Source organism: Benincasa hispida, chromosome 12 (genome assembly GCF_009727055.1).
Source record: "Benincasa hispida cultivar B227 chromosome 12, ASM972705v1, whole genome shotgun sequence".
In the NCBI taxonomy this organism is placed as follows: domain Eukaryota; kingdom Viridiplantae; phylum Streptophyta; class Magnoliopsida; order Cucurbitales; family Cucurbitaceae; genus Benincasa; species Benincasa hispida.
This window is the reverse complement of record NC_052360.1, coordinates 31153613-31178462: the sequence shown is the minus strand read 5'-3', so window position 1 is coordinate 31178462 and position 24850 is coordinate 31153613. Positions and strand designations below refer to the sequence as shown.

The window sequence follows — 24850 nt, the reverse complement described above, 5'->3', positions numbered from 1 at the left end:
AGAATCTACCATCAGTAGTAGTTTACAATACTTGTAAACCTCTACAAAGCGGGTCGTAGCCGTAGTGTCACCAGGATCAGGTATCCCACCTTAATCCTTATACTATAGACCTATTTAGGTTATCACTTAAGGCATGATCCACTTGTATATCACATATACATACTTCTAAGATAATCAATGAACTTTGTTTATTGGATATGAGTAAATGCTAGAATTAAATAACAATTTTTTTATTCATCAAACAATGTGTATCTTTACAAAACAACGAGACTCCAGGAGAATTAGGACACCAATCCCAACATATGAAGTATATGAACTACGAACCAAGGAAACTTATTGTTGCACCTACAAGAGCAAACGTACCACAACCAAGGAAGCAGCCATATATCCAAAATAACAATAAAGATAAAAATAACCTATACTAAGAAAGCAAGTTAAAGATAGAGTAAAAGACGTCCCTGGAAAGATTGGAGTGTTGTCCCCGCAAGGAGTCTTCCATGCAGGAGATGGCTCTCAACTGCTCGGGTCAAGTTGCCCTGACCATTGGAACTTCCGACAATTGTTAGGCGCATGTTGACCACCATGAGCTTAGAATTACCTTTGGCTCTTTTGCGACTGATTTCCCTTCTACCTTGGTCAACATTGGCTTTCAGTGCCTCGCCTACACTTCAATATTGTTTACAACCTGGTCGCACAAGCTGCAATACTCCCAAGATAAAAAGTTTGCTCGCAGAAACACAAAACTTAACAAACATTTAGCTACCAAGTCCCCGGCAACGGCGCCAAATACTTGGTGACGGAAATTTAGAAGTTTATTTCACTCGACAACTAAAATCCCTTAGATGCGGTATGCGATACATGTTCCTAAGATATGCGTTGATAATCATGCGTTGGACTGATAATGCGTTAATGAATGTATGCGATGACCATGCGTCCTGCCACAAGTTTTCTTGTGCTCATGCCAAGTGTAATGCAAACGCAAGTTTCTCGAGTAATCCGGGGTCAAACATAGGGACTTGTAGCTATATGATTGTGGTGATGTGCATGCGGCGGTTTAAATAAAAGAATGGAAGGGAGGTTGTTAAGTTAATCCTATTCCTACTCCTATCTAACAGACAATGCAATGAGAATATGCATGAAAGGTAGAGACACGACAAACCTTGACATGAAATAAATGTGTGAGAAAATAGATAAAATGCGAAGATGTTTTCATTGCATCCCTTAAGAGTGACCGCAAGGGAAACCCTAGTCAATGCAAGCCATTGCAATCATGTTACACTCATGCACGACAAATCATTTTCCAATGCAAATGCGATGCTCCTAAGTCTAGGACGCATGTGTTAAATACAAAAGTGTCCATAGAGCTTATTCCTAAGTCTCTACTCTTTTCCTATGCGATGATGCAGAATGCACACAACGCTTCAGTGACCGCACACAATCGTATCCTATCTCTAGGATGCCTGCGATGGGTTAATAGCAAACAATACTTATTCGTAAGCTCCTATCTCTTGTATTATGTGTTCTAATCTGACTCTTCCGAGCCTAGATTTTGACCTGACCTTCCAAAGCCTAGATCCTGTCCTGACTACCCTCCCGAGTATCCCTAATGGACGAATGAAGCATACATAATACAAGACAATCACATGAACTTGGTTGATGCAAGATTGTTACTATCCCTAGTGAACAATGCATACATTGCTTAATGCGTCCAACCACTTACCCTCCTGAGCAGTTGATTGTTGCTGACTTTACTCATAGACAAGAAATGCATTAGCCTATAGATAGGCGTTGCAACAGCTTCACACTAAGAAAATAAGATTACTCACATACTCGCACAACGCACACCTCTCGGTGGGTTGCTACATGCTTCATATCCCTAATCCACATGATTAAGTATGTGATACCCAAGCAATCCCACTAAGTGTTGCAATGAAAGTAAAGATACTAAGCAAAGAAGATGGAGATGGAGTTAAAGGAACAGAGAAATACATTGAAAACAGATTGTATTAATTCCTTAATTCCAAAATGTCATATAATACAATATAAGAAAGAAAGGAAAAGGAAATGACCGGCTGGAAGCAAAGGCTTACTTCCAGCGGATGTGCGTCAAGGCTGCAAGTGGTGCCATGGATGGGCGAAGGAGCTGACTCTCTCGAGATCTTGCTCCGGTCGAAGGCTCTGGTCGTCACTCGGAATGCATGAAGGCGGTGAAGAACTCTCAGCCATCTTCTCACGCGTATGTCTGGATCGCAAGGATCTGCCCTAGGCGAACCTCAGGCGAAAACCTTGGATGATCTGAATTTCAGCTCATCGACTTCTATTTATAGAGCTTGGGTCACTGACAATATTAATTGGACTACTTTGAGTCTGACGTTTGGCGTGTTAGTCCTCTTCTAAACCTCTGCCACTAACGGCGTGGTAGGTGAAATGTCAGCATCAGCTTTGGATTTTCTTGAGGTAGATGTGTTCATTCCACATACCTTGCGTTGATCCCATTAGTTTGCATTGTCGCGTAGCCGTAATCATTCAATGACTGCATTCTCTTAATACCGCAACTCTACATGATGACCGCAATCGCTTGACGAGTGCTACTCCCATGCGATGGACGCATACGGCTGATTACCGCAACATCCATGCGTTGATCGATGCGTTTGCCTTCGCGATGGAGTGTTTCTCCACATGCGGTCATCTATGCGGTGGTCCAGTTTCCGCTTTTGCGTTCATTTCCTGCGTTAGCTACAAAAATAGAATATTGAACGCATAATAACGCAAAATAATGTGTTAACTGAGATTCAACATGCTAATCGATGCAAGCTCACTTTCTCGTGAATTCCTATCATGATTGCCGCATATTCTGCCTAACAACCTTCATAATTCTAAGTAAAAGGCCTAAGATGACATGCATTTCTGCATGTCATCAGCTACACGATACGACCAACGCTTGGTCTTCTTCTTCGTTGAGAATCGCATCTCCATGCTTCAAAGCTTCATCATGAACGACTCGACTAACTCAAACTCTTTGAATTATAGACTCGATTGCAAAGTTAATTATGCCCAAAAACACAGGGGTCCTTACAATTAACACTTTGTAATGACAGAAAGCTTTAACAAACAGGAAATTAAACCCGAAACATTCATCAACTCAACCACAAATGCAGAAAAAATTAAGCACAAATGTAGAAACCCACTGCGACTGTCAAATGTAGTTCAAAACAAAGTTTTAATTTGGAATATCAGAACAAACTGGCTCTGATACCAATTGAAGGAAATCGAATCCGAGATTTCCATGAGTAGGGAAAATAGATCATTCCAAATTACAATCATGAATGAACATTACAAATTACAGTCATAAACAAAACATACAGTTATGCACTTGATACATAAATTACAGCATGAACAATCAAATACACAAGGAGAATGCTACGAATGTTTGTCGACTCGTCTCCACGCTCCTTGCTCATGAACGCTCGAACACAGTAACCTCGAACGCTTGAACAACACGATCGCAACACTGCATGAACACTTCACACTCATCCTTAGCGATCGCCTCGGTCAAAAACTCCCCAGCAACACGAACAGCCTCCACAGAACCTCGACGGTTTCGAGTTGAGTATGACACCACCAAGAAGATTACCTTGGTATTCTCGGGTATGAGAATCTAGAGGGTAGGCTCTATGTGGACTTGAAATGAGGCCGATGAAGGAGGAATAAGCAATCGTGTACATGATTGGGCAAGTGGAAGAAGATAGAAACCTATCGCATAAGTCGATGCCCAATCGTTTAACTAAAGCTAAGCGATCGTCTAGCTCATCGTTTAGTACCGTGTCTGTCGCCTACAAAACACTACACGATCGTTTACTTCACTCAAGCTGTCGCTTAGTAAATCTGTATTTACTTGAAAAGCTCCGTGAGTTTCTTTTTGCGAGAGAGATCTCAAAACAATTTTTGCCAAAACTTTTAAAAAAAAAAACTTAGTAAACTTAGGAAAACAATTTTCCTTTTAACTCACAGTTACCATAAACCACCAATAACCTCCCCTCAATTGGTTATTAGAGAAAAAAGTTTAATTATCCAATAATTAATATTATTATAAATATAAATGATAACCAACTTATCATATTATATTTATAACTTATAGTTTTAATATTTCATCTCATGAAACATATAAATCATAGTTCTTTTTCTATTCCATGGTACTTAATGTAAATCTCATTTACATCAATCATCCACCAGATGTATCTCATACATCATATCGATTATATCATATATAATCAAAATACCTCTTGTTAATTTGAACATTTCAAATCAACACCAAGAACTGATCCTCAATCGAATCCATTAAGCTACCAAGGGGACTGTTGACTTTAAAAAAATAAAATGTTATGCTATGTATCGCTTATGCACACTACTGATGATATTTTATGCGATACTACGTTTTAAGTGTATGTGTTGATAGTGATATGCTCGTAGTATGTGATGAAGTAGTGCGTGTCACAAGTTCCTTGCACTAAAACGAAGTATAATTCCAACGCAAGTTTTTTAGAATGATCCGAGGTCGAACACGGGGATTGTTGTCGTTAAATGCGATACTTATGTGATACATGTGACCGGTTATAATAATGAATAAAGAATTTTGGTTTGTACAAAAATATAAATTGCGCTGAAAGTAAAAATGCGTTGATAAAGTAAATTCCTAAATTACTATGATATATGATACAGGGGTCGAGGATTGACTGTGAAGTTGTACAAAAGAATCGATGAATACGATGGCAAGTCTTATGAATGAAGCAGAAAGAGAAAGAGTAAAGAGTAAAAACATCGCAAGTTCGTCAATCGCGTTAAGGACGCAACTAAGGTTCCGCTTTCCCTTGGCGTACACCTTTCAGTGATCGGCAGCATTCCCATATGTCTATGGTGAAACAGAGATGAACGTGATGAACGCATGGTTGTTTCCATCTCTAGAAATACTTCTCGCTTTAGTTAATGCATTCTTCTAACCTTCTCTCGATAGACGAAATAACATCTTCACATCTGCTCTCACAGGTGAAGAAGCCGTTGAGCATGCCTTAGCTAAACTTAATTGATTCCTTGACACAGATTGACTCACTCGCTTAATTCTCGCTTTTTACCCCAGGGATTAAGAACACATCATGGAGAAAATGGATGATAAATGTATGGAAAGAGACAGAGAGATGATAATGATGACGATGATAACATTTAATTCTAAAATTAAGCGTTTGATGCATGTTTGTGAATGAGGGATTAAAGAAGATGAACACAGAAGATGAATTAGATACTAGAAACAAATATGGAAAGAGTGTCAACCTCTTGACACAGATCCCAATCGGAGACTTGTGCTTGTCGGCGTATGGATGTGGTGGAGAGGAAAGCTTCTCTCTCAGGCTTGCTTTCTTGGTAGAATTGACCTTTTGCATAGAGCTTCAGCTTCGGGAATCAGAAGAATTCTTTGCTCGGAGACTCACCTTTCATCCTTGTCTCGTAGTTCTCCTGGATTTACTCTGGAAAGTCTCTTCAAACCAGCCTCTCTCTCCCCGTTTCAGTATATTTTTTAGCGAATTTGAGGAAGCTATTTATAGACAAGACCTCGGCTCTTTGAATTTGTGGTCCCCATTATATAATTATAATAATTCCTACGATGGCGTAATGGAAAATTCTTTTTTGTTCCACGATCAATCCGTCAGAATTGCACAACAAAAAGTTGTACACTTGTTAGAATCATCCCCGAATGCGTTGCTCTTCACATCTTCGATCTATCGCCGCATACGATGTTGTTTTTTATTACCGCATTCGGTTGAAATGCGTTGATCGCTAAAGCTCTTGATCGATTGTCGCATGCGCCATCATTGCGTTGATCATCTTTTTGTTCTTGATTGATGGGCGCATGCGAAGTAGATGGGTTGTACATTTTGTCTTTGAGCCATTAACACAGGCAGTGACCTATTTCCTACAAAACAGAGACTAAAACATTCTATTTCACCATCGCAATGGCGTTAGTGTGTGCATTTACGACATTTCATAATTTTCGTATTTCTCAGCCTTTTCTTATACTATCGACGCAACTTTCCTCTCTTTTTGTCGTAATATCTAAGTAAAACATCATAAATAACTTGTATTTCTACAAGTTATCAGGGACCTTATGGACCTGTAGCTCGAAGTTCCAACAATGCATGAATAACTGATTAAACTCTTTAGTCATGAGATCCACCATCCATTAACTTCCAGGCACTCCACTAAAGACCGACAGCTGAACTCTCCTTACCACAGATATATTATGTGTCCATCTTAACCAATCAGCAGTGCAACAACTCTTCACAGATCGCACATAAGTACAGCTCGGCCAATAACTATTATGCCCCTGTAGTTACATTTAACTCCTTAAGTACCACTGATTCTTCTAATGAACATAAGTCATAGTCTTACTACGACTGAGTCCTCTCTTCCAAAGAGAAGCTGTGGCCACTATGTTCAAGCCCCGAAATCAGCCCTTAAGGGAGAAATCTCTCTACTTATCCCAGCTTCGGGAAATAAGTGAATTCCATCTTGTGGATTGAGTTCCCAACTCCTAAATCAGACAAGTCCCCAAAAGGGTAGGCATGTTGAGTTGACAATCTGGCCACTCTCACCTATACTAATCAAAGGACCGCCCTCAAAGGTAGGAGTTCCCAAAACACTCAAGATTGAGGCCATGTCACCTATGGTCATTTAGGTGAGATGTATGCTTCTAGTATCAACGGTGTTATATACAGAGTCTAGTCATCTTGTGGTCTAGGTCTTATATGAACTCTTTGTATAGGACACCCCCGTTCGCATGTCTCCACATGAATGGTCAGGATCTACCATCAGTAGTAGTTTACAATACTTGCAAACCTCTACAAAGCGGGTCGTAGCCGTAGTGTCACCAGGATCAGGTATCTCACCTTAATCCTTATACTATAGACCTATTTAGGTTATCACTTAAGGCATGATCCACTTGTATATCACATATACATACTTCTAAGATAATCAAGGAACTTTGTTTATTGGATATGAGTAAATGCCATAATTAAATAACAATTATTTTATTCATCAAACAATGTGTATCTTTACAAAACAACGAGACTCCGAGAAAATTAGGACATGAATCCCAACAATATATTATTACATCACAAGCGTTTGTTCAATACAGATGTTTACAAACTACAGGATCCAACGAGAGTTTAGGGCATCAACCCCAACAATGGATACCCAACAAACACACACTTTTGGGCCCGAGAAGCAAACTTACGTTGGTGAGGACCATGATTATGAACAAAAACGGTACAGCCAAACACCTTGAGGGGAACATCTGGGAAAAGGAAAGTGGACAAGAGAGACTCTTTAAAATACTCTAGGGGTTTGGAATTTGAGCATATAGGATGGCATCTGATTGATGAGATGAGCTGCAGTATGTACAGCATCTCCTTAGAGATACGAGGGTAAGGATGCAGGTATCATGAGAGATCGAGCTACTTCAATAAGGTAGCAGTTTTTTCGCTCAGCCACCCCATTCTACTGAGGGGTATAAGCACAGGAATTTTGGTAGATGATGCCTTTAGAGATTAAAAACTCACAAAGAGACTGATTAATAAACTCACATCCATTGTCATTTCGAAGAATATCGATTTTGGTATTGAATTGAGTTTCGACAGTAGTGTAAAACTATTGGAATACCGTTGTCACTTCAGATTTATCCGTAAGGAGAAACACCTATGTGAGACGGGTGTGATCATCAATAAAGTTAACTAACCACCTTTTACTTGACATAGTTGTGATATTAGACGAGCCCATTATGTATCAAATGGAAAGGTCGGGAAGGTTTATGGGGTTGAGAAGTAAAAGAGGCCCTGGGCTACTTTGCACGAATACAAACATCACAAGATAAAGATGACCCATTCATATTATGAAATAAGTGGGGAAACATGTATTTCATATAGTGAAAGCTTGGATGTCCAAGACGATAGTGCCATAATAAAAAATTGTTTCAAAAATAGTAAGAGAAGATAACAAACTAGTCCTAGACAAACTCTTAGAAGAACCATCATCAGAAAGGAAATAAAGCCCCCTATTGTGCTAGGCAGTACCAATCATCTTCCCTAATCTCAAATCCTGAAGCAAAACATCATCTGGTGAGAAAACAACTTTGTAGTTCAAATCTCTGGTTACTTTACTGATCGATAGCAAATTGTAAGATATCTTTGGCATATGTAAAATATTATGTAAAATCAATTCCTGAATCAGTGATAAGTGACCCTTCTAAGCAACAAGGGAAAAAGACCCATCTGCAATTCATATTCTCTCATTTTCAATGCTTGGATAATAGGAGAGGAATTGGTCAAATGATCCAGTTAAGTGATCAGTTGCTCCTGAGTCAAGAATCCAGGATTCATCCCCCTCAACAAAGAAACTAAAGGACTGAGGAGTACCTGATTGGACAATATTGTCAGTTCCAACTGTACCTCGATCAACAGGGTTGGTCACCTGGGGAGCACCATCAACCGCTTCACCAATGAAGGCTTCACTGGATTTAGATTTATCATTTAGAGGACACCACCCATTGGTGGACGTCTGTGTAATTTCCAGCATTGGTCTTTTGTGTGCCATGATTTCTTACAGTGTTCACAAATTGGAGGGGACTTTCCATTCTATTTGTCATTCTCAGATCTAGATGACTTGACTCCAAACGCAGCAGAGTCTAAGGTAATGGTTGTTGTACATTCATAACGCTGGTTTTATCCTCTTCTAATCTGACTTCTGAGCATACTTCCATAAAGGATGGCATCGGTCTTTATCCCAAAATCTGGCTCAGACGACATCAAATTTCAAGGTCAAGCCAGCCAAGAAATCATAGACACGGTCAACCTCCCCAATCTTCAAATACTAAACCCCGTCGACTGGGCAATCCAAACCACTTCATGACATAGATCTATTTCTTGCCACAATAGTGACAATTTATTGAAATAGGATGTTACATCAAGAGTCCCCTGCTTGCACTCATGTACTCATTTCCTCAACGTGTAAAGCCGTGAAGCGTTCTGTCTCTTGGAATATAGTTTCTAGACAGCTTCTGTAACAACCAGATCCTTACATATTATGGTCCGATCGCTACGACATGCATACTTAGACTTTTCTATCATGAGATGAGTTTTGGTAAAAATTTCAAAAGAACATATCTAAAATTTTATTAATTAGGTAGAAAACTATATAAAAAGTTTATTTTACAAAACACCAGGATCCATAAAACATTAGCATAGTGATACAAAATGCATATATGCCCATAATAGTGAGTTTGATAGTTAGCCCTTCGAGCGACGTCCAGTTCTGCCACCTACGCTGTGTCCTTACCTACAAAGTCTGTAAAATAGGATGAGTATATAATATACCCAGTAAGTAATTCTCACTTAAGGTAGTGACTAAATGCACAATCACATGCAACATGTCATTAAAACATATGATTGGGATCGAAAACATATAATAACAAGAGGTGGTCAGTTATGCTTCCAACATAAATTCCTCCGCCCTGGTAAGAAGATGAGAACTTAAGTGGAAACTAACCGATCTGATGATTAGCGGGTCATGCAGTCAGTAGGGCTAGAGTCGCATCCAACATCAACCATTAGCATAAATGTAAGATTGGACTAGAGGGGTGCAACCATACATACCCTGTTAGTCCCTAGCATAAACTTGACGTAGAATTGGGTCTAGAAAAGTGCAACCATACATGCCCTGCTAGCCCTAGAAGCATAATCTTTATCTAATTAAATTTTAATCTTATTTTATCATCGTGAACAAACATAATGCATGGGGTCTCTTGTCGAGAAACACGTTTTAAACATGTAATGCAACATAATAGAGGTACACTACCATAAAACACTTAAAGAGAGGGTGAGATAAACTACTTACCTCGACTGCGATCCTAGTTATTCCTTATTATTCCTTATGGTTTGATCCTATAAAATTCGTAAAGCACTTATAATTAAAACTAATTTTAGGACTATTATGTTAAAGAACTTGATGAAAGTAGCTTATTTATCTTGAGAATTATAATTATTAAGTCTTTAGAGTATTAGTATAATTACGCTTAATTATTTTGCAATGAGATTACTGGTATTGATGGTGATAATAATAATAATAATATTAGTATAATACTAATAGTAGTAGTACTAGTAGTATAATAATAATAATAGTAATAGTAGAATAATAGTAATAATAATATTATTAAAATAATAACAACAACAACAATAAATAGTAATAAGTATAATAAGAATGGTAGTTGTAGTAGAACGTTAATGACAATGAAATAATAATAACAACAGTAATAGTAATAATGATAATAATGATGATGATGATGATAATAATAATAGAATGATAATAATAGTAGTTGTAGTAGTAGTGGTAGTGGTAGTAGTAGTGGTAGTAGTGGTAGTAGTGGTAGTAGTAGTCGTAGTGGTCGTAGTGGTAGTAGTGGTCGTAGTGGTCGTAGTGGTAGTAGTGGTGGTCGTGGTAGTAGTAGTGGTCGTCGTAGTAGTAGTGGTCGTCGTAGTAGTAGTGGTAGTAGTAGTAGTGGTACTAATAATATCAATAGTAGTAATAGCGTAGTACTAGTAGTATTTAATTCTAAAAGTAGTAATGGTAGCAATAGTAGTGAAACCTCAAGTTTTGTTAAAGGAATACTATTAATTCAATGTATATGCCTTTTAATTTTAATTTCGCTTACAAATAATATTGTACTACAACTTATTAAAGTTGTGTGTATATATTACTACCCTAATACTATTTAATTTAGATAAGTTTTGTTTTATTAATAACTTATTAACATATTTATAGTCTAAAAGTTGAGAATAAAATTGTAACATTCAAGTATTAACAAATTTGTCAAGTTAACAAAAACTTTTCAGTGGATTAATCTTTCCAATTACTAAGGTTGAATTCTAGTAAAGGAATAAAAGGGAAAGGAAATAACTTACTTCACAATAACTCTAATTTCACGATGTACTCCACCATTTTATCTCTAAAATAAAAAAAATAAAAAAATAAAAAAAAATCAACTACTTATGCCTATATATAGACAAATTCCACCGCCATTCTTATTAATTTTTTTTTAATTCTTTAATTTCCACCGAATTACTCCCTCTTTATCACCTTATTTTATTATTATTATTATTTTAATCTATTCAAGTTGTCTTTTTTTTTTTTTTTGCCGACCTAATGAATTTCATTTATTGTTATGATTTTTATTATTTTTACTCTAGTTGACTTGTATATATATATTGTATTATTTTACTTTTTGTTGTTATTATTATTATTATTATTAATCTATTTAGTATTTTTATTTCTCCATCTTTAGGTTTTTTTTCTTTAAAATATATTATTTTATTTCTTAAATAACTTCTTGCTTAGATATTTATTGATTTACTTAGTTAATATTTTGTTTGCTACTTATTTAGTAGCCAATAAGATTTATGGAACAATGTAACTTTAGTATCTTCATTCAATATCTTGTACTTAGAACATGTTAATGTAGAATCCTAATATATAATTTCCTAAAACATTTTCATACAAACTTAGGATGTTATAGCTTCCCAAATATCCCGAGCTGACACTATATAAATTAGGAGCTTTTCGATCTGAGGTTCCACACTGTTTATCAAAATCGAGCAGAGGAGGGAATCCTCCCCCTTCCATATACGTTCCTGAGGGTCTCTAGGGTTCGGTCTTGGTATCTCCCCAGTTAGATACCAAAACTTATGTCGTCCCTCGAAGACCATTGTCACAAATTAAGACCAGGAAAAATAGTTCTGGCTATTAAGTTTTTCTCCAATGGTTATTCCTGCAAAATTTTCCACAGAACCAGACATAATATTTGTAATAGGTAAAGTAAGGTAAGCAGTTATCGATGTTTCTGAACATAACGGAAGACCAGAATACACATTTGGATGAAAATCGATCGGAGGATTTGCTGTGGATCTAAAGGCTGCCTTGAGCACAGAAATTTGTTGCTGCAAATTAGCCAATTGCTGTTGAAACCCAATGGTCCCACCATAACACACTGTCTAGACTAGAAGTCTAGTAGCCATGGGTTGTTTCTACACATAAACCCCTGAAAAAGTAGTTTATGTTGGCATGGAGGAAATGACCGACTGGACAAAAAATTAGGCCTGATGAACTGGCTGGACCGAATTCAGCTGGACCATTTTTGTTCATAATCATGGTCTTCACCAGTTTCAAATGTAAGGAGACTAAGTCTAAGATACAACCACATGGTCTTTAACACCTTTGGATGTTTTTGTTGTAGTTGATAGGTTTAGTAGAATGGCACATTTCATTCCATGTAATAAAACAGATAATGCTACTAACATAGCTAATCTTTTCTTTAGGAAAATGGTAAGATTGCATGGAATTCCTAAAACCATTGTTAGTGACAGAGGTGCAAAATTTTTAAGTCATTTTTGGAAAGTTTTGTGGGGTAAATTGGGAACTAAGCTTTTGTTTTCAACAACTTATCACCCACAAACCAATGGGTAAAGTAAGGTGGTTAATAGAAAATTGGGGGCTTCGCTTATGTCACATCCCCTCCCAGATTACCCTTCTTAATCCAGAAGTGAATGTGACGACAGTAGTTACCAACCGTTTTATGGCACTTACTACCTAACTAACATCTTTAACCAGCTTAGATCCCTAGAATACATATATAACATTCACCAAACTAATGAAACTTTTAAAAAATAACCTCAGAATATCAGGGATCAACAACAACATAATTACATCATATTAACACATACAGAGTTCAGTAGTCCCAATATACTTTACTAGTCCCTAATATGAGCAACACATATGTACAGACATTTACATAGTAAACACCTAAAACTTCTTTCTAGACTTTGGACTTTTAATTAGAGTCCTTAAGTGGCAGAGCAGGATGACAGCTAACCTCTGGGGAGATGACCACTACCTGGGAAAAGAAAAACATTTGAAAGAATGAGCTACTCGCCCAGTGAGTGACTTAATAAAAACATAAATCTCATGCTTAAACTGAAATCTCAAAAACATAATACTGGAACTAAAATATGCCAAGAAAACGTGTACATAAAACTTTTAAAACCATTGTATCTGAAAACTGAATCTTAGTTGAGAACGAACATCCATCGCTCTAATTTCCAATGCCAAGCCATGGCCAGATGAGATCCCTACTTCGATCTCTTCATACTGAACTATGGCTAGGAGAGACCCTACATCGATCTCTTTAAATACGCTGATGGGCATCTCAAGTAACTTCCTCTAAACATAAACATTGATAACTACTCTTAAACACCATTAAACATCATTATTTCCTAGTTGAGAACGAGCATACATAGTTCTAGCTCCCAACATCTGTTACCGGCCAAGAGACCCATATTTCGGCCTCCCTTTGCTGGTATATGGCCTAGAAGGGTCATGCTTCGGCCTCTCATTCAGAACTACCTATGTGCACGTGGAGTTTTCTAAGTACTGTCAACACCTTAGGTACATTTACTCAGATACCTTCCTTACCTTCAGTATCCGGCTCAATTAAGCTGTCAAGTTCTCGAAGTGCATTAAAAAGAATAGTTTTCAAATATAGCATAGAAATCTCTTTAGGATACCTTCCCTACCTTCAGTATCCTTTTTCATTGTGTTTAGGAATACCAACGCATATACTTTGAGAACCTTAGGTATTTAAAACATCATACATCAAGCTTCATTCAACCTTAGCTATAATCCTAACGCATGCTTCATACTTTGTAAAATAAGTTGGCTTAAATCATGTTGAACTAGCTTGTAAAAACCATTAGCATGCGTTAGACATGGAAAACATACTTGGAAAACTCATACATTCGTAAACATCATGCGTTGGTCATGCTTTCAATCATAGAAATAAGTTGCTTGCAATCACATAAAACTTAGCATGAGAATAACTTTGCAAAGCATAAACTTTATCATTTGGAAACATTAGTCACTCACAGCTCGTCGGGGTTCTTAAATGGTTTATATGTCTCTCCTAGCTCTTCTTGGCCTGAAAGGACATAATCCCCAGTTAGATTCTTTAGAATTCTCAGCAAAATGCTTCAGGTAGCTCGATTACTAACGAAACTTTCACCAACAAAACAACATTACTAGTAAGATGATCATCATGAGCGAGATCATCCTCATCAGCGAGACTTACCACTTCCAGCGAGATTTGTACCTTTCCAGCGAGATTTGTGACTTATAGCGAGATTCTCCTCTTCCTTTACTCACTCTCGCTCTCGCTCATTTTCTTATCTCTCGCTCGCTCTCACTCACTATGGTGAGCTGCCTGCTTAATCTTCCCAAGCAGCTGCCTGTTTATGCACCGATTCCCTGCTGTCTCTTATACACATCTAGATGTGTATAAGAGACAGGTCTACCGCCCAGCGCCTATCATCTAGTGCCCAGCGCCTATCGTCTAGCTTCCAGCGTCTATCGTCTAGCATTCAACGTCTATCATCTAGCATTCAACGTCCATCGTCTAACATTCAACGTCTATCGTCTAGCACTCAACGTCTATCGTCTAGCGCTTGTCGTGCAGCTCATCGTCTAGCACTGATGCCGATCATGCAGTGCCAACGCCCCATCGCTTAACGCTATCGTCCAACGTATAGCGTTATCGTTTAGCGAGATCCTTCATATCGTCTAAAGCCCAACGCCTATCATCTAGCTCAATCGTTTAGCAAAAAATCTCACACATAGCCTATCGTTTAGCTACTGTGAGCATCGTTTACCTCTGCACAATTACTACATGATTTCCCAGCACCCGTCTACACGATCGCCTATCCCATTGTGTAGTGTCATTCACTTACTAGACGATCGCATACCCAATCGTATAGTGTCGCTCATCTGCTACACAATCGTCCAGCACCTTTTCTCGCACACACTTGAGGCTGCCGCAAGCCTTATCAACACATCATGCCTTTCAACCCATGCGTTCATCCTTAGTACCAACACATAGTTTACCCTTGCCTTCAACACTTAACCTCTATAAGCCTTGGTTGCTACACACGCAACCCCATGCGTCCACACTTCTCCATCAACGCATGCCTACACTTTTCTTCCATACTTAGTCAATTTTCACTTGTAATATTATCTAAAACTCACCCTTGACTAAGTGTTTCTAACACTTAGAATTTTATTCCTCCATCTGCCTACTTTCTTTACCTCCTTTCATAATTTTACTTAACACGCTTGTTACTCACTTATGTAGGAAAAATAGAGTACGAGGTTTACAGCTTAGATCACTAATTTCTAAAAAACTCAAGTCTTGGGAGGATACTCTACCTTTTGTAGAGTTTGCTTACAATAGAGCAATACATAGCACCACTCATTGTTCAACTTTTGAGGTTGTATATGGCTTTAATCCATTAACTCCTTTAGATTTTTCACCATTGCTACCTAATATGTTTACTAGTGTTTTAGTTGTTTCAAGGGTAGAATACATAAGAAATCTGCATAAAGAAGTCAAAGAAAGAAGTGAAAGAAAAAAAAAAAAAAAAAAGAATCAAAACCTTGTCCACAGTAAGAACCAAGGGGCAAAGAAAATGATTTTTAAACTTGGTGATTGGGTTTGAATTCATCTACAAAATGAAAAGTTTCTAGATCAAAGGATGACTAAACTTCAACCAAGAGAAGATGGTCTATTTCAAGTGATAGAGCAGATCAAGGACAATGCCTACAAACTAGATCTACGAGGTGAGTACAATGTAAGTTCTACTTTTAATGTGGTTGATTTGACTCCTTTTGGTGTAGGGAATGGAGACCTTGATTTGAAGAAAAATCCTTTTAAAGAAAGGAGGAATGATGTAAATTTAACCATTGAAATATTACACGTACCTAAAGGACCAACTACAAGAAGCAAGGCAAAGAAGATTCAATAAGCATTCACACTACATCTTCAAAAACTAGCAAATTCACAAGAATCGACAAATAATTTTGAGACCAAATTTTTATATAATGTTAGTTCAATGAGTCAAGAAGAGAATGGCATGAAGATGGCATAGGGAAAGTCCTATAATTTGGAAGATGGCATAGTGGTAAAAAAAGTGTATGCAAATTTTATGAAGAAAATCCTGTCAAGTATGCTGGAAAAACGTGATGTCAAACCTTATCAAACATGCACATCTACTTTGCCACCTTCTAAAGGAGATATTTAAGGTAATTTGAAGACTTTCTACATTTTTAGTCTTGCATTTTGACTTATAATTTTTCCTAGGTGTTATTTCAACAATTTGTAATTAATTGTATTTGAATGACTTTTGAGTTTCTTGGTCTATAAAATGGCTTGATACTTGAAAACTCAAATTATCAATATTAAAAACCTTGTGCTTATTCAACCTTTTGGTGTTGTCTTTTCTTTCAAATCTTACTTTAGATTTGATGTTTAAATCAATTCATTGGATTAGTCTTGATCAAGCTAATTCTAGAGTGAGTTGTCTTAGGATCTAAGAGTGACCATCATAAATTCAAAGTTTGATCTAGGTTAACTTTTTTATGAGTGTTTGCAAGGAGCATAGAAGAACCTATAGCTTTGCATCCAACAAACATGGCGAGCGCTTATCAATTTCCATGAAGTATTATTATTACATTTAAATTAATTTTGACCCTAGAACACTATTTGACTATCACCTAACTTGTTTGTAGTATGCATATATGTAAATTCTATCACCTTATGTGGAAGCTTGTTGGATTGATAGTAGTTTGAGATATTTTCTAGCTATAAAATGTGTAATATTTTATAAAAAAAAATTTCAAGATCTCAGTGGGTATATAAGTGAGGATAATTATCTCCATTGGTACAAGCCCTAAAAGTAAATTCATGAGGGCTTATGCCCAAAGTAGATAATATCATATCACCGTAGAATCATGCTCCTAGTTTAGCTATATTGGTATAATCATCAGGTATCGAACAAAGATATAATTGAGCCTTGAAAGTAGTCATAGTGTGGTCTATATTTAAACTCTATGAGATAGGCAGTGTGCTCTAGTGAAGAGGAGTTAGCCTAGATAAGAATTAGACAGATGAATGACTATTTAAAGGGAAGTTTGATGGTCCTTCGTTTGAGGGGAGAAATGTTGGGAATGCGACCAAAGTCTCATATTGATTAGACAAGGAGATGATAATGGGTACATAGGTGTACATATATATATTTCAATTGATTGAAAGTATAAAGTCTTTATTTTATCAAGTATATCTAGGATCTTAAAAAGAGAAAATAAAAACTTCATGGATTTAATAGAATTTCTTAAAGGAAATAAAGTAATTAGGTTTAAATGGATCTTCAAATATTTTTATGCATATTCTCATATGACTTAAATATTTGAAATAACTACTACAAAACCTTGTTAGCATTTGTATAATACATCACGTGGATATAAATAAGTCATCTACTCAAGTTGTTTGAGTTGATTATGTAAATATTTGTTAATATCCTTTGATACATGCGTCTACTCAAATTTATTTGAGCTGATTGTGTGATTATAAGTTTGTATTTTGATGATATATTGATCTTGATACAACATAGATATAAGTAATGATAGTAAGTTATTCATGTCTTCACAATTTGAAATGAAAGATTTATGTGAGGCTAAATTGTAAGTTATTTATGTCTTCACAGTTTGAAATTAAAGATTTATGTGAGGCTAATGTGATGCTTAGTGTTACTGAAAATGGATTTTCTTTATGTCAATTACACATTGAAAACGGTTAAAGAGATTTGATAGTTTGATGACACTTCTGTAAGAACACCTTATGGTAATAGTATGAGTCTTAAGAAAAATAAGGAAGATAGTGTTCCTCTATTTGAATATGAAAATATTATAGGAAGTGTTGTGCTTTTTTATGAACTATACTAAACCTATTATTGCATATGTTGTGAGAAGATTGAGTAGATATACACATAATCCTGATAAAGATCATTTGATTGCTCTTCGTCGTTTTTAAAGGCATCTTAATGGTACAGTAGATTATTGTTTGCATTTTAATATTTTTGCCATATTAGAAGGATAGTATATGAAAACTGGGTAACTTAGAATGACGAAATAAGCTTTACTAGTGGATATATTTTTTTTATAGGTAGAGGAGCTATTTTTTGGAAGTGTGAATTTATTGCTCTAGAATTAGCAGAATATCAGTACGAGTAGCTTAGAATCAGCACAATATCAGTACGAGTAGCTTAGAATCCAACTGGGAGATGTACTGTTGTGAAGGTATCAGTACCAGTCTCTTTGCACTGTGATTCACAAGCTGCCACAAGAATTATTCAGAATAGTATAATGGCAAAACACCTTAGACATGGAGTTGTGAAACAATTGTTGAAAGAAAGAATTATCTTCTTGAAGTTTATGAGGTATAAAAGGAACTTGATGAATCCTTTAACCAAAGGCCTAACAAGAAGAGTAATTCTAGAATTTTCAATAAGTATGGAACTCAAACCCTTATAGTGGTTCATAGCTCTTTATCTGGGTGGTCTATTGCGATAGACTTGATGGTCCATAGCCCTTTATTTGAGTAGTTCTAGTACGGACTTGATGGATAGAACTAGAACCTTTAAATTCCATAGCCCTTTCTTTGGGTGGTCTTGAAATGGACTCGATGGATAGTTGTAAAGTCCTCATAGCTTCGTTTTTTAGAGGTTTGTCTTTGACAGACTTGATGAAGTTGGTCTTGATATGGGCTAGATGTGAAGTCTTCATAGCTCAATTTTTTAGTGGTCTGTTGCGATAGACTTGATGAAGTAATTAACATGATTGTGAAGGTATGACCGTCTTATATGAAAAAGTTTAAAGGTCTTTTTCTAGAGCTTTCATATTGACTTGACGTTCTATGTGCATGGTCTTAAATAGCATGTTTTTATCGTGGAATCAATGAAAATTTAAGGAGTAAAACATGTTGTGAGGGTCTCAACCATAGTTATTGAAAGTTCAAAAGGTAACTCACTCTCTCTAATATAATTGTTGCCCCCATTTCACTATGCATCAATTCAAATCGTCAAAATATGATGTTTAAGTTTGGTCTCCTAACTTTGCTTAGAAAACATGTTTTATAAATTTTTTTTTTTTTTTTTTTTTTTACTATACCAGTCATTCGTGGGGGGCTGTTGAGAATGGCTACCATAGCAAAAGAAAATACACAAATTAAATGTTGGTGATTAATTCCAAGAATTAATTTCAATTAATTCCAAAAAAATTTTAAAATTAATTTCAAAACAATTTTTTGTTTTTAGAAACCAATCTCACCTTTCCTTTAAATAGCTCTTAGTTTTGAAAAGAAATGATACAGAAATTTGTCTTCCCTATTCATATGTTTTTCCTCTAGATCTACTGTTCTCTAAGCATAATTTCCGTTAATTCCAATCCATTTTCTGGCGAGTGCACACTTGAAATTGGAATTTGTGTTAACCTTGGGAGCAATCGGCACAGCGATTAGCACCGAGTCACACCATAATTGCTTTTAGGGCAGTGGTTCTTCCATGGCGCAACAACTTTTCGACTCGGTATCTAACTGAAAAATCCCAACTTGGAGAAAACCATAGACCAGAAAAATTCACTATGTGAAAATTTTCTACAATCACGCATAATAATTCTCTGTACCGACCCCAATTACAATAACATTCTCTCAAAGCTTTTGACTACTCACATCTTTTTCTCACTCTCAAACTAGAGAATACAAAAGAAATTTAACTATAGTTACTAAACTTAAAGTGTTTCTAACTAGGATTACTGAAAACCAAGGGCATGGACTCCTTTTATAGGTTTGGAGCTCATCCACATTCTTCAATTTAACCAATGTGAGATTCTTCAATTCCAATAACTTGCCAAAAACCCAACAATTTCAACTCTTGTACTTTCTAAGAAAATGAAAGAAAATAGACTTAATTTTCAAAAACTAAAAATTTGACCCCATTTCGTAACAAATAGGGCTGAAATGATTATCAAATATGACTTAATAAGCACAAAATTGAAAATTTAGAACTCATTTGAGTTAATATACCTATCCAACAATCACTTTGAACTTGGTAATTTAACACCCCCCTTGTTTTTTAGAATGGAGGTCTGAAATTAATCACGCTTTGAAGTTTATACAACAATCTCAATCTTACATTTTCAAGATCAAACATCAATAGCAGTAATACAATAGCTGACTCAGGAACAAAGAGCAGCGATTTTGTAGTAACAATTTTGCACATCAATTTCACTGACTTTTGACAAAGTACAGAGGACAACCAAAAGAAGAAGGTTACATTGGGCTGATATTGCCATTGTCAACCGCTCCATGAGAACCCACCTAAGAAATGCCAAGCTCCATCATTTTCGACTTGCTTTTAGAATTTGACTTCTGGATCGCTGTCACGTTTCCTGTTTCTTCAACTAGCTTTAGATTTGATAATGCATCGCTCAATAAATCGTCAGAAACTGTAGCCACTGTTTCACCAGTTGCAATATTAACCACAGATTCTGATGTCGACGGGTCAAGGTTTTGGCCTGCTGTTACTTCCAACTCAAGCTTCTTGAACTCTTCCTCAATATCTTCATCTTCCGGAATTGAGCCAGATGGAGCTGAATCTATGATACCCAGAGCCATGTTTAATCATAATGAAAGAGAAGTTCCAAGATTAATTGGGTACTAAACTAAGTAAACAGGAACTTTTCAAGTTTTAAGAGATGATCCATCTAAAGACAAGAAACTGGGCAAAATAAAAAGTACCTGTACTTATAGCACTTGCAACTTGCTTTTGTAAATCAATGCTTACTTCTATTTCCTGCAAACTATATTGGAGTTGATCCCAACTAACCTCGTGTTCTTTCATTACTCGAGCACCAATTTGAATAGCCTCAGAAACCTGCCAACAGAGTATGATATTACTTATTAGTAAACCTAAGACATCAAACCAGAACAATTTATTAGTGGCTCAAAATTTGTATTTGTTTTTTGAATGGTTTCAAGCTACGAGTTTTCCAACTCTGTCATTTTTAGAGAGGCAAGGGTTCGGGCAGAGCACCTTCCACTTATCAAAGAAGAAAACTGAAAATGGTAACCTACCGTTTTTGTTGATTCGGCATCTGCAATAGCATTTAGTACTTCCTCCACTCTGTTTAAGAGAGATGCAACTTTTTCCCGACTTTCTGTGGTAATCTTCAACTCTCTTGCATGTTTCAATGCGGTTTTTTTGTTTCCAGACTTCAAAGAAGCTAGTGCAGATTGTCTCGACCTGCAACAAAAAATTTCTTTAATCTCGTAAGACAACGAGCTATCTGGAAAGACATACTTCACAAGCATATATAGGAAGAAGAGTTCTGCATTATATATAATTACAGTCATCCCACCCATCCTAGTCTCAAACATCGAAAAGTTCCATTACGCCTTCTATTTGGACAGCCAGAAATTGATGTGGAGGACCTAAGGGAACATTTTTAATGGATGATAAAATCAAACACTCTTGACACAAAATTGCTCAAGTGTTTTCACCCCCCATCTTATCGTGAACTACTTAGAGACGTCTTATCAAGCCAGTGATGGGATTTAATATATTTGCTGCCAGAAGGATTTAATAAAATTTATAGAAGCATTGAGAGCCATAAATAATTACACATCATAGCGCTGGTCAATCACATCAAGTTGTTGCTGAAGCTTTTCTGTTGTCCAAATTAAGTGCAAAATGTCATAATCGAGAGTTGTGATGCCAGGAACTGTCATTGCTGTGAGAGAGATCTTTACACCCTGGTTAGGGGGAAAAGAGAAATCAAAAGTGAGCTCGGAAGGCAATAACTCACTGAAAAACTAAAGACGTCGATAGAAATTTAAGATAGGTAGTAAGTAAGGATCCTATCATGGTACATTCTTTACATTCTTTAATATTCATTGGATTTTTAACTTATAAATTATTTTATTACCAATTTTCCAGTAAAGTAAAGTCCTCAGGCAGGCTGCACAGCCTTACTCAAAAATCAAAGCAGCTTAAATTTTCATTTTTATAAATTATAAGAATAGTGTGAGAATGTGTTTAAATGAAGAATGAAAAATGCAAAAGGATATAATGGCATACCTCTAGAAGTTCCTTTTTTTCCTTAGAGAGATACCTTGCTTTACCATATCCAATCAAGTAACTCAAGATAACAGTCGCTTCATCAGGTCCTCCACAGATGTTTTGGAACTTCACCATTGTAATAATGCAGGACGAGGTCCAATTACTAAGAGATAAACACTTGATAACTTCAGCTGCTCTATCCTTAGCATGGAAATATTTCATATCAAACTTATATAAGAAAAAACCAAAAGTGATGAAACATTAAGATGAATGTTGAAGTAAATTCCAAAGCAGAACTCAACAATTCATGTCCGGAAAAAGTAGAGAACCTAAAAAGGATTTGAAAAAGGAAAAGAGAGGAGAATTAAAGCATATACCTGTAATACACAGGCAAGAACTACGTAATCATCACGAAGCAAACTGTCGGGGTTCTTTTTAGATGTACCCATCAAATTGCTTAATTTTTTGAACAAGTAGGAGAGTTGGCCACTCCTTGGATCCAGCATGTCACCACGTCTTATAATGTCGCCCTCAATATACATTACATGCTGAATGGAATGGTGGACTATTATAGGACAGAACAATAACAAAGATCAATTAATTAAAAATGGAAAACAATCATCTTAGTTGAAAGGAATACCAGAACATGGTCAAGGCATAATGGAGACAACCCTCCTCGAGAAAACCATTGATTCTTTATTTCAGAAGGTTTTATGAAGATGAAGTTGAATTTGCGAGCAATTGTGATGATCAAATCCCTCCAAACTTGGTATCTGGGTTCCCAATCAGATTTCTGCCCACTAAATGCCTTGAACCGAGCAGTAGCCACCACTTCGTCATCCCAGTCTGGGACTTTTTCCCTGATGAACTCCCTTACACGAGACCCCTTTGATTCCTTTTCCATTTTGTTTGCACTGTTCACACCTATGAATAGAGCTGCAACTGCAACCTACTTTCAGCCCAATCTAACTGTGTGCATTAGTTAGCAAAAACATGTATTATAATTCAGGATACTTCCTCTACATATTTTCAAGTAATTTCAAATTGTAGGTTAGTTCAAGAAAGATCATGACCTTCCAATTAGTCCATCAAGCATCAAGGACCTTTTAATCACTTAAATAAGATGCATTACACGTCATACCACCCAAAGGGATTAAATTACATCATTTCATCAACTAAAATTCCATTGTGCGCAGCATTGAGGATTGTAGAGAGAGAAAAATCCTTACAATGAGAAAAATTCTCAACTACTTAATGGTGTAAGTTGATACCCAACAGAAAAGGCATATAGAAGATTCAAATCTAAGAAATTCCTACAGAAAGAGAGAGATAAAGAGAAAGGGAGATAGAGACCAAAGCACTACACCCCTGCAACTATGAAACGGCTACCTAGTTTCCCCCATGGAGAAGGGAAATTACTGACCCATGCCAAAGTGTTCAACAAATATATAAATCTTCTAATACATTCTTAGAACCCAATGACAGGGATACAACCAATAGAATGGATCCTGTTCAAACAAGGTCATTATATTTTTTCTTTCAGCACTTTACTTTTTGGCTTATATATTTGAAAATTTGATCATTATTATGCTATCTGACATGTAGACACTATTATATAAAACAGTAAGGAAGTAATACTATAAGAATGCATATTCAGAATCAGATAGGGACAAGTTTGCTCATTGTTTTGTATATTGTAACCTGGGGCTGACAGGAAACCACCTGGAAATGAACTGGTATACAAAATCAAAGTTCATCTTTCATCAATTAGAAACGAGATAGCACAATCGAAGCGAAGAAACTAAACACAGTTTTTAAGTAGATGATAAGTAAAATTACATAATCTTCTTCAATTAGAGGAACTGTAATCCTCTTCTTCTCACTACAATCTGCATGGAATCAAGCACGCGGCACATTGAAGACTGGAAAGTGGAAATGAATTTAAAGCATAAACAAATGTAGGTTTAAGAGAAGTGATGGATCGATTACAAAGGTAGCATTGACGAAAACGAAATAGAAATCAATCAAACTGCTTCTTCGATACACACAGAATGAAAACAGAAACTTGTTCTTTAATCCAGAACCTCGTCGAAACACAAATTAAATGAAATAAAAGTAAAATAAATTAGGACCTTCATAATCAATCACAAGAGTTGGCGTTCGAAAATGAAGACGATGTTTGGCGAAGCTTCAGAACTCAAAATGTTGAAGAAGCCAAAAAGGGAATTCCTAAACCAACCTGTTCTTCCCTTTCTTTTTTTCTTTTTTTTTTTTTTTAATAAAAATAATAAAGGCTTCTTTTCAAACACTACCTTAGGAAATCGAATACTTATATGAACAAATATAGTAAAATCACATAACTATTATTTAAAATATTTTTAACAATTTTACTGTTTATAATAATTATATTAATAATAATTTTATTATAATTATTATTATTATTATTATTAAGTTTAAATACTACTTTAATTAAATTTAGATTTTGATTCATTTTGATTTCCATACTTTTAAAATGATCATTTTAGTCCTTATATTTTTAATTTTTAGTTCATTTTAGTCTTTATACTTTTAAAAAGTTCATTTTAGTTCTTATAAATTCAACTTTGATTTATTTTGGTCCTTAAACTTTTAAAAATTAATTATTTTGATCCCTTCACTTTAATTTTTATTTCATTTTTAAAAGATGAAAGCGATCAATTTTTAAAAGTTCAACGAGCAAAGAAAGTATAAACATCAAAATAAATATTTTGAAAGTATAT

The 24850-nt window shown here is 35.9% G+C and overlaps 1 protein-coding gene across 4 annotated transcripts; it reads right to left on the bottom strand.

Moving 5' to 3' along the window:
• Positions 1-20078: 20078 nt before the first annotated feature.
• LOC120068336 lies at positions 20079-24388 on the bottom strand. Of its 4 annotated transcripts, XM_039020066.1 has the most exons (9): positions 24224-24388; positions 23931-24013; positions 22732-23060; positions 22469-22639; positions 22110-22319; positions 21654-21784; positions 21107-21275; positions 20771-20906; positions 20079-20628 (listed from the first exon to the last, which is right to left on the bottom strand). In XM_039020066.1, the coding sequence occupies exons 3-9, from the start codon at positions 22993-22995 to the stop codon at positions 20351-20353; spliced, it is 1359 nt and encodes a 452-aa protein (XP_038875994.1). In that variant the 5' UTR covers positions 22996-23060; positions 23931-24013; positions 24224-24388; the 3' UTR covers positions 20079-20350. The 4 variants fall into 4 exon arrangements, with proteins under 4 accessions (XP_038875994.1, XP_038875993.1, XP_038875995.1 ...); XM_039020065.1 differs by lacking the exon at positions 23931-24013; XM_039020067.1 differs by lacking the exon at positions 23931-24013 and having other exon boundaries at positions 22732-23027.
• Positions 24389-24850: the final 462 nt, after the last annotated feature.

Coding starts and splice junctions, on each gene's coding strand:
- LOC120068336 (XM_039020066.1), bottom strand. CDS start 22,995: ATGGAAAAGGAATCAAAGGGGTCTCGTGTAAGGGAGTTCATCAGGGAA. Junction 21,785..22,109: donor AAAAAAAGGAACTTCTAGAG/GTATGCCATTAT, acceptor CCCCCTAACCAG/GGTGTAAAGATCTCTCTCAC. Junction 21,276..21,653: donor ATTGACCAGCGCTATGATGT/GTAATTATTTAT, acceptor TTTTTGTTGCAG/GTCGAGACAATCTGCACTAG.